The following is an 11,715-nucleotide window of genomic DNA, read 5'->3' as shown; positions in this document are numbered from 1 at the left end:
GATTACAATTGAGTGGAAGAAAAGGTCAATCTTCTTTGAATTGTCATATTGGAGTTCATTATATGTAAGACATTTCCTCGATGTTTTGCATATTAAAATAAATGTCTTTGAATGTCTCCTTGGTATCTTACTCAATAAGCCTGGTAAGACCAAAGATGACTTGAATGAAAGGTTAGAATTGGTTATTATGGGAATAAGAAAGGAATTGGGCTCCTAATGAAGGGAAAACGTACATTTCTACCTCTAGCAGGTTATACTTTGTCGAGGAAGGAGAAAATAGAATTTTGTAAATTTCTTCATGGTGTTAAAGTTCCAGAGGGGTACTCTTCCAACATTCGGATCCTCGTATCAATGAAAAACCTCAAGTTAAAAGTTCTTAAGTCTCATGATTGTCATGTACTTATGGAGCAATTCTTGCATATTGGAATACGATCAATTCTACCTAAAAAAGTTTGAGGAACCATAACTAAGTTATGCTTCTTCTTCAAGGCAATTTGTAGCAAAGTGGTTGACCCTAAGAAATTATCTGCATTGCACAGACAAATTATTTTGACTTTGTGTGAGCTTGAAAAGTATTTTCCACCTTTTTTTGATATAATGGTTCATCTAAGCATTCATCTTGTTCGAGAGATACAACTATGTGGCCCTTCCTATATGAGATAGATGTATCGCTTTGAGCATTATATGAAGACATTAAAAGGGTATGTGAAGAACCGATCAAGACTACAGGTTGTATTGTCGAGGGATATGTTGTTGAAGAAGCTCTTGATTTTTGTACTGAATACCTTACCGATGGTGATTTCATAGACATTTGTAAGCCTCGATACGCAAAAAACATTTGGTGAATGTATTACTGGGAATGAAATATTGACTATAATAAGAACCGAATTGGAGTAAACGCACTTATATGTTTTACATAATGTCGACGAGGTTGAACCATCTGTTGAAAGACACAGGGAGATTCTAAGAAAGTCTTACCCAAGTAAGAATGAAAGTTGGATTTCCAAAGAGCATAATCGGTGTTTCATAAAGTGGCTAAAAAATCATACTGATGAGGAGTTGAATATAAATGCACATTCGGTTTCCAAAAGATTGAAATGGTTAGCCAATGGTACAAGTATAGTTTGACATGTTATTCATTGTTTATAGTTTGTATTGTATTGATGTTAATAAAACAAACTTCTAGCCTGTATTAATGTGTATGTATTGTTGAGAATATAAATGTCTGTGATGTTGAGAATGTTTGTGTTGCTAATAAATTTATATGCAGGTATTAATGCGTACAAATCACCAGCGAATTCTAGGGGAAACCCTAGCATGTGTTGTTGTAAAGGATTAATATATTATTGTTTTTTATAAATTGTGTTGTTGTATATGCTTAATACGACAGCACTCTTAGTGTGTTGCGCTATTATATTAAGGTGATGTTTGAGAATATTTATGAATAATACAACGTTTTTTTAAGTATGTGTTGTTATATATATGAAATACAACAGCACAAGAATAAGCATTGTTAATCATGTCTATATATTGCACTATTTATGTATGAATTATATGACAGTGCTTTGTGTACGATACGATGTTGTATGTATGCAATACAACATCGTAGGATAAGCGTTATTAATCATGCCTATATATTGCGCTATTTATGTATGAAATATTGACATTGTTTTTTGTCTAATGCATTGTTGTATATATGCAATACAACAGTCTAGTATAAGCGCTCTTAATCATGATAATATGTTACTGCAGTCAAATAGAAAGTGTCCGAAGACACTGTTATACATCTAAAATACGCGTTGTTGAACTGTAACTCTGACGTTGTGACATCTTTCTCTTTTATACTATTAGTATATTGTTGTATATTTTGATCTTTATTTGTTTTAACCTATGTGTAAAATTGCATGGTATTATTTAAATCCTGCATTGTATGTAATTCGTAGTTGTTGTTCTAAATTTTGAAATTATTAGAGTACATATGTTTTTTAATGATTGAATGTGTACGATAAACCCGAGTTAGTGCTTAAATTTATGTTGCAACATATTATAAAGCATAGCACATAACAAATGGGTGGAGAAGTGTATCTTGGTTCTATGCCAACTACTAATTCACTCACTTGATTGTGTTTAGGTAGCAGGTACTGTACCATCACTAGCGATTACTATCCAGGAGCTGTTATCGTTTGATATATTCAAGCACGAAGTGTTATATTTTATAGTATAAAATAATTGGAAGAGTTTATAAATGTTAAAGAGTCATAAAAATATTCAGTTGAAAAATTTGTTTCATGGATCTTCACCCTCCTCCCACAACCCAATAACGGTCTTAGTAACTTGAAGATATGATGTCTAAAATTATATAAGTGAGATTGATATCATATCTTTAGGGTTGACAAGTACTAGATGGTAATACTCACAATGGGCCGGGTCTCGGTGTTTTTGGACCCACTGGTAGTTGGGATCGAAGATTTTGAAACCTGTTGCTCAATAGGTACAAGTTCGGTAATATAACTAAAATATTTTCCGTCATAATTTGATTTTATGTTGTTAAGCAGCGATAAAATGTTTGTCAATCCATGAATGTGATATAATGTTATGGTCCTGATATTTCATAGGCCTTGTGCGAGAAAAAATGAGGGCATTTTTTTTATCATAAGAAAATAAATAAAATTTAAACGAAAATAAGAATTCAAAGCAAATTATGAGGTGAAAATAAGTATCAATTATTTATAAAAAGAATTTATATTATCTAAAATAATTTACACCAACATTTCAAAAAAAAATGGTCATTGAAATCGTGAGGACATGATTTTGAGTTGGAGAGAGCCATGTGTCTAAAAACCTCTGTTAGGGTTTAGCTTTCCCATCTTCTTGGAGCTCCAATCATGACTTCAACGGTTAAACCCCTCATCCCATGGAACTTCCTATCTTGTTTGGAAGATTCTGTTCCAGCTCAAGTCGCTTCAAAACCCCCTTCTCCAAAAATCAAGGATTCTTTTAATAAAATGTCCTTTTCTCAAGCTCTTAGGAGCTCCTGTGATATTTCAATTTCACAACTCCCCCAACCATGCATCAAAGGGGACGCGGTTGCAGTTAAAATTCCTGAGGAGGACTACCAAGCGGGTTTGCATAGGTGTAAGACTCATCTTCATGGTCGTCTCATCTTCTCCAAGGGTGATACCCCTCTAAAATTCAATGAGCTTAAAGTGAAGTTGGCTTCTCTCTGGACAATGATAGGTAAATGGAACATGATTTCTTTGGGAAGGGGTTTCTATGACTTCTCATTTGCATCTGTGGAAGACATGAGAAATGTTTGTGCAGTGGGTTCTTGGAGTTTAAAGCCAAGGTTTTTGAGGTTATCCCTGTGGACTCCAGATTTCAATCCCAACTTGCAAAAGCTCACTCACTCTCAATGCTGGATTAAAATATCAGGCTTGCCACAAGAATATTGGTGTGCTAGAATCATCTTTTCCATTGCAGGAGGGATTGGTACTTCGGTTTCATTTGATGGTGCAACCTCAACCAGGTCGTTTGGCCATTTTGCCAGAGTATTAGTTGATATTGATCTAAAAGGATCCTTGCCTAATCAAATTCTTGTGGAAAGGGAAGGCTTTGCCTTCTTTGTTACAATAGATTATGAGAGTCTCCCTGAGTTCTGCCTAAGTTGTCAATCCATAGGGCATTTGGCTTCTAAATGTCGGAAAAACAAAAAGAAGGGAGTGAAGGAGGTGGTTAAACCACCACCAATTAAGAAGGCTAATAACTTGAGCAGCAATGCTAAAGACATCCCTGTGGGGGACGTTGTTATCAACCTGGAAATAGATAATGCAATTCATCCAGTTTCTGCAAATTTGGAAAGAGTTGGTAATCCTCCTCAGGAGGAGAACTCGCATTTGAATTTGGCTCAGGAGGAGGAATCTAAGGAGGACTCTGTTGACACTAGAGTGGAGTGCTCAGTTGGCAGGGAAAATCATAATGGTACAACCAACATCATGCATCATCTCCAGGATGAAGAATTTGTTGTTCAAACTCAGGATCAACTTGAAAATTTGGCTGCTGCCAAGGATGCCAAAATTCTGGGTCGACTCTGGGCAGATGAGTAGGAAACAAATACCAAAAATTGCAACTTTACCAAGGTCTTATCTAAATCTCAAAAGAAGAAGTTGAAAAAGAAGAATAGTCTTGAGAAGACTTATTTTACCCGAAGGGGTGGCTATCTCAATATTTCCCAATGAAGGTCTTTTACTGGAATTGTAGGGGATTGGGTAATTCAAATACTAAATTAGTTTTGAAGAAGCTTTGCTTCATAAATAAGCCGGATATTGTGTTTATCTCTGAACCAATGATCCAATCTTCCAAAATTAACTCTTCCTTTTGGGCTAATTTAAACTTAAAGCTATTTCTAGTCAATAACAGAGACCCCATGCTGCCTAACATATGGGGTATCTGCAGATTGGACATTAACCCTGTTGTCATTGCCTCTTCTATTCAGCAAATTTCCATTTCTGTAGTTTTTGAGAATCAACAGGTTTTCATTAGTGCCATTTATGCTCATACAAATTACCTCAGACGTAGAGATTTGTGGGCTGAGTTATTAGCTTTAATGTCTTCTTCCTCTGGCTCTTGGTGTTGCATTGGAGATTTCAATGTTGTGTTGGAGGCTAATGAATGCAGAGGGAATCATCTTCCTAATAGAGTGGCTTGTGATGATTTTAGAAGTTTTACTGATGATGGTATCCTCACTCATATCCCCACCAGGGGGGCTGAGTTTACTTGGTCTAATAGGAGAAGAGGTCATGCTCATACTGAAAAGAGACTTGATAGAGCAATTTGTAATGATAGTTGGCTATCCTCTTGGAGTCATACTTCATGTTGTTCCATGCCTAGACTATCTTCTGATCATCACCCCATTATGATCTGCTTTGATAATGTCTCCTTTAGTAAGTTGGTTCCTTTCAGATTCCATTCTATGTGGCTTCAACACTCTGGGCTACAAAAAATGGTGGAGTATGTTTGGAGAACAAATATAGTTGGTTGTCCTATGTTTATTCTTGCAAAAAAGCTCAAAATTCTAAAATTTGCTCTTAGAACTTGGAACACTTAGGTGTTTGGGAACATCCATGTTAGAGTTAAGTCTGCTTTAGCTAAGGTGGAAGAAGTTCACAATAATATCAATGCCCTGGGTCAGGATCCTGATATGCTTGAGCAGGAAGATCTGGCTCAAAAAGATCTTCATGATGCTCTGAACATTGAAGAGGAGTTCTGGAAGGAGAAAGCCCGAATCAATTGGCACTCAAAGGGGGACAGAAACACTTCCTACTTTCATAAAATTGCTAGAATAAGACATGCTACCAAGGCTATGACTCTGCTTAGAAATGGGGACCAACTTCTGCTTGATCAGTCTGATATTGCTAGCCATGTTCTTCAATACTTCACTGATTTGTATGCTTCTCAAAATTCTACTATGCCTAATGCTTTAATTCATTTTGTCATCCCTAATCTGGTTTGTCGGGAGGATAATGTTATGCTTACCAAAATCCCTCTGCATGAGGAGATTAAGGCAGCTGTGTTTGCTTTGAAAGAGGAAGGGGCTCCTGGTTCTGATGGCTTTGGTGGCAATTTCTTCTAGTTTTTTTGGGACATAATTGGGCTTGATGTGTGCAACTCAGTTTCTCAGTTTTTCCTGCAAAATTGGTTGCTTCCTGATCTCAACTCCAACTTAGTGGTTCTTATTCCCAAGTTCCCTGGTGCTGACAAGATAGAGGACTTCAGACCTATTGCTCTGGCCAATTTCCAATTCAAGATAATCACAAAAGTGCTAGCTGACAGGCTTGCCTCTGTTGCTCCCAAAATCATTTCTAGTCAACAAAGAGGTTTCCTAAAGAATAGACACATTCATGATTGCATTTGCCTTGCCTCTGAGGGGATTAATCTGCTTGATCATAAAGTGTTTGGTGGGAATTTGGCTCTGAAACTGGACATCAAGAAAGTCTTTGACACTATAGACTGGCAATTCTTGATGGACACCCTTAGAGCCTTTGGGTTTAATATCACTTTCATCAACTGGATCTTTATAATTCTCAACTCTGCTAAGCTGTCAATCTCAGTTAATGGTCAGAGTGTTGGTTTCTTCAGTTGTAAGAGAGGGGTCGGGCAAGGAGATCCTCTTTCCCCTCTTCTTTTTTGCTTGGCTGAGGATGTGTTGAGTCGTGGTTTAGCCAAGCTGCTTCATGAGAGGAAAATTTCCTCCATCTCTGGGCCTAGGGGGATCCAAATCACAAGCCATGTCCTCTATGCTGATCACATTTAGTCTTCTGCAAAGGCATCAAAAGGGAAATTTTGGTGATAAAAGATCTTTTCACAAAGTATGCTCAAGCTTTAGGCCAAATTCTGAATTTAAACAAATGCAAATTCTACTCTACTCAAGCTTCTGCAAGGAAAGTTCTTCACCTATCTGCCTGGTTGGGCTTCATTGTTGGCCAGCTGCCTTTTACATACTTGGGTGTGCCCATTTTTAAGGGCAAACCTAAATCTCATCATCTGCAACCTATAGCAAACAAAATATGTAGCAAATTTTCTAAATGGAAAGGATCCTCTCTATCCATTATGGGTAGAGTTCAACTAGTCAAGTCTATTATCCAGAGCATGCTAATGTTTAGCTTTCATGTCTACTCCTGGCCTACTAAACTTAGGAAAGTGGTTGATACATCTATCAGAAACTTCATCTGGTCTAATGATGCTAAAGTCAGGAAGCTCTGCACTGTCCCTTGGCATCAGGTTTGCAGCCCTGAAAAAGAGGGTGGTTTGGGGCTTAGATCAATCTCTACCTTGAATCAAGGTGCCCTGCTCAAGTTAGCCTGGACCATGCAATCCTCCACTGATGAATGGGCTATTTTTTATAGATCCAGATTCCTTAAGGGTGGCAAGCCCTCTACTGCTTACATCAAATCCTTTGTTTGGCCTGGGTTAAAATACATATGGCAAACAGTGGCTGACAATTCTATTTGGATTATTGGAAATGGTTTGAGGATCAACTACTGGCTTGATAATTGGTCTAGAGCAACTTTGGCTGATCACTTGAACATTCTAGCTTGTATTCATTCTGAGTTATCTGCTTCAGTTGCTGACTTTACTCAGGGAAATAAATGGGTAATTCCTGAATGTTTAGCTAGAATTCATCCTCAGATTGTTCACATCATTACTAGCATCCCTTAATCAATTGAGGATCATCCTAACAAGATTGTGTGGCAACATTCTTCTAATGGATTGCTTAATTTGCATGATGCTTACAACTTCATAAAGCCAAGACGAAACCAATTGAATTGGTGCAAGCTAATCTGGTCCACTGCTATTCCTCCATCTAAATCTTTTATAGTGTGGAGATTATTCCTAAACAAAATGCCAACAGATGAGAATTTGAAGAGAAGGTCCCTGCATATGGTCTCTAAACGCAATCTGTGAAATGTAGCTGAGGAGTCTTCAAATCATCTCTTCTTCTCCTGTCATTTTTCTTCTTTCCTTTGGGACTGGCTTGATAATCTGATTGGGATTCACCTCAACAAAACTTCAATGGAATACTTGTTGCCTTCTATCCCGAAGCATTGGAGCCCTCAGCTTACAGAAACAGTAGTTTCTTGCATAGTGAACACCATATCAACAATATGGTTTTGCAGAAATAGGATGAGATTTGATAGCCAAAGAGTTAGACCTCATCAAGCCATTTCTAGGATCAAAGTTGACTCTGCTCTATGTGGTAATGCTTCTCACTTATATGTTAATCCTAACCTGCAGGATTTTTACATTTTGCGATCTTTAAATGTCCAGTGTCACCTAAGCAAAGCTCCCAGAATCATAGAGGTAATTTGGTTCCTCTCGAGACCTGGTTGGTTAAAAATCAACACTGATGGGGCTGCTCATGGCTCCTCTGGCCATGCAGGAGGTGGTGGTGTTTTTCGTGATAGTTTAGGTGCTATGCAGAGTTGTTTTGCAGCCTATTTTGCCATTCAAAACTCCCTGTATGCATAGCTCATGGCTGCAATTTTTGCTATTCGGATAGCCCACGGGAAAGGTTGGAATCATATTTGGCTTGAGTGTGACTCGTCTCTGGTTGTGGATATGTTCAAAGGAAATCATGCGGTACCTTGGAAGCTTGCTAACAACTGGAAAAAGTGTTGTGCTATTATTGCACAAACTAACTTTCGGGTATCCCACATCTTCATGGAAGGGAATGTTTGTGCTGATAAATTGGTTGTTTTTGGTGTTTTATCTAAGGCTGATACTTTGTGGGATGCTCCTCCTGATTTTCTGGTGCAGGAAATTCTAGAAATAGGAATGGTTTGCCTAGTTATAGGTTTAAGAACTTTTAACTTGTGTTTTTTCTTGGCTCTTTGGTCTCATGTACTTCTTATAATCTTCTTTTAATATAGTTTGGGTGTGCTGCCACCCTTTTGCCAAAAAAAAAAGTGAGGACATGTGATATATTTTTTTTTCTTGCTCATTTATTATTATTACTCGTTGGGAATTTGAGTTCAACATTTTTTTGTTGTTACATTTTTAATGAACCTTGAATTTTCTCATAAATAGTTCACTCATGCCTACCCCTAAATTTAATTCAACATCATCATGATCATATAATATAATATTCAATAAAATATTGAACAAACTCATAAATAGTCTAATAAGTGAGATAGAGGAGTAGATATAATGTGAATAAGTAAGATTTTTTCTGAATAAAAGTTGTGAAAATATAAATTATTTTTGCAAATAAAAAAACTTGGCCCTCATTAACTATGGTTCATGTGTAATGTACTTGCTACATGAAGGCCCTAAGGATGGCAACAGGACGAAACGTGCACGGATAATGCTTTCTCATACCCATACAGATTATTTGCGGGTACCCGTACGAGTGGTGGGTATTTGCAGGTACTCAACGGGTTTTTAAGTTGAAATATATATTTATATATTTTGTAATAATCAATATATATAAAATTATTACATGAATAATAAAATTTATGTACATGGTAAATTTATATATATTTCATCACTAAAAGTCATTAAAAAGTAATATTAAAATAGATAATATATAATTATAAAATAGAAAAAAATGTAATATATATAAATTATTTAATTTAAAAATAAATTTATAAATATGCGGATATCATGGTACACGTTCCCACCATAAGTTATTTTTACGGGTACCCATTACATGTATTTTAGTGGGTATTCACTGGTCGGGTAATTTTGTCATTGCCAAGGCCCTAGTTTTATTATCTTATTTTGAATTATATTTTTTTTTAGTAAAAACTATATTTAAGTAACAATTCAAAGTTGTGTACTTATACTTTAATTATATTTTGCAATTATTATTATCATTTTAGTCTTCTTTTGATTGTCTAAAATAATGCACATGATTGTAGAGATACATGCAGAAATATATAATTTATTTGCAATTTTTTAAATATTTTTTAAATTTCTGGATACCTACAAATTCGTCGAGTACCCAAAGATTCATGGGTTATAGAGCTATCAAGTACCTGCGCTGTTTGCGTTCCCAAATGAAAGAATAAGATAAGTTAGAATAGTGATCATTGTCATCACTACATATCTTCAACCAAAACTTAAGATATTAGGTCTTATATACATACATACACTTATATTATTTATCTCTTTCAATTTCATATAACCTAAAATTTCTTTGCTATATGAAATTATATTTGGAATACATAACTATAAGCTTTCATTTGATAGTATGGAATTAGAGTGGTGATGAAATAGTGAGATATATTGAAGAGAAAGATAAGGGTATGTTTGGTTTACCCATTTCCTATTTTCATTTTCATTGAAAATGAAAAATACAACTGAAAATGTGTTTGATAATATCTTTACATTTTCGTTTTTTGGAAATATTTCTTAAAAATGATAAAAATTTGAAAACGTAAAAATCATGTTTCCACTGTTTTCGCTTGAAACATTGGAAATAAGACTCCATTGCCTCTTCAATTCATGTTATCTCTCATCTACTATGAATCTTGCATTCAAATTATTTAATTGCTATTACACGTAACCTTGTTGAAGTAGTCAAACATTTTTTCTTGTTAGTATATTTTTTAATTCTTTTATTTACAAATAGATACCCATATATAAGTTTTATCTTTTTAATTTCTCTATAATGTTATGATTATTAATATTTGATAGACTTTACCATCTATTCTTTTTTTATTAGTGTAATATATATGCACCATCAGTATAAAGATTTATACATATTCATTATATTATTCATCATTTAATTTAGTTAATTTTTGTAAAGAGTAAACGATGATTAAATATGAAAGATGAATAATGTCGTGACAATGTATAAAATTTGTATACTATCGATACATATATTTTTTAATCTTTTTTAATTAAATTTTTATTTATTTTCCTTTCGCTAACTCCTATTCTCCCAAAAAAATCACATTTTCTTTTCTATCTTTAAGAAAAGAGACTCTCTTATTATATTTTAAACTTTTTGGTATTATCGATCAAAAAAGACTTGCTAGTATTAAATATGAAAGATGGATAATGTCGTGACAATATATAAAATTTGTATACTATCGGTACATATATTTTTTAACCTTTTTAATTATATTTTCATTTATTTTCCTTTCGTTAACTCCTATTCTCCTAAAAAATCACATTTTCTTTTCTATCTTTAAGAAAAGAGACTCTCTTATTATATTTTAAACTTTTTGGTATTATCGATCAAAAAAGACATGCTAGTATTTTCTCCACAAATATCTAGGACTTGGTCTTTTTGGTTGTTCTCTTTAGTGTTGTAGTTATGACCTTTCTTCTTCCTTTCTTAAAGATATAGTCTCGAGTTTAGTTTCCTATTTGTAAAATATATAGATATATTTTGTATTAACATAAAGTATTTTTTATGTTGCCATCGTTACTGGATCATGATTAGAAATAATCTGACGTATACAGTTACTACTTTATGTAACACTAGCGTGTTGACAGGCACTACCGTGCCTGTCAACCCGCTTTCCTATTGTTTGTAATGTGTATTCTACATATTAAGTTGTATTATATATTGTAATTTGCAGTTGAATATATATTCTTTTGAGGTAATTGTTCAATCTTAGAGAAACGATGCATATACAATTGTGTTCATCAAGAATAGAGTCTTGATATATTCACTTAATTTTATTTTCTAGCGTGTTGACAGGTACTACTGTGTCTGTCAACCCGCTTTCATATTGTTTGTAACGTGTAGTCTGAATGTTTTAAATGTCAAATATTCACACACTCTTTACTCAATTGCATACATTGTGACCAATGCAATATATTTCATGCATTCCTATTTTTTAATTTAATGGATATACATTGTGGCCAATGAAATAGATTTATTTAATAGATTTTAATTAAGTAGATAAAAAATCACTTTTATATTAGAATACACATTACAAACGATAGGAAATTGGGTTGACAGACCCGGTAGTGCCTGTTAACATGTTAGGAAATAAAATTAAGTGAAGATATTAAGACTTTATTCTTGATGACCACAATTGTATATGTATCATTTCTTTAAGATTGAACAATTATCTCAAACGAATATATATTCAACTGCAAATTACAATATATAATACAACTTAATATGTAGAATACACATTACAAACAATAGGAAAGCGGGTTGACAGACACAGTAGTGTCTGTCAACACGCTAGTAAAGAT

General features: G+C 34.4%; 1 protein-coding gene across 1 annotated transcript; it reads left to right on the top strand.

Moving 5' to 3' along the window:
- On the top strand, positions 4,232 to 6,310 carry LOC109342329. The gene is made up of 3 exons (XM_019580333.1): positions 4,232 to 4,948; positions 5,105 to 5,615; positions 5,670 to 6,310. The coding sequence occupies exons 1-3, from the start codon at positions 4,232 to 4,234 to the stop codon at positions 6,308 to 6,310; spliced, it is 1,869 nt and encodes a 622-aa protein (XP_019435878.1).

Source organism: Lupinus angustifolius, chromosome LG03, assembly GCF_001865875.1.
Source record: "Lupinus angustifolius cultivar Tanjil chromosome LG03, LupAngTanjil_v1.0, whole genome shotgun sequence".
Taxonomy (NCBI): Eukaryota; Viridiplantae; Streptophyta; class Magnoliopsida; order Fabales; family Fabaceae; genus Lupinus; species Lupinus angustifolius.
Note: the sequence above shows the minus strand (reverse complement) of the source record. Positions and strands in the feature narration are given on the sequence as shown.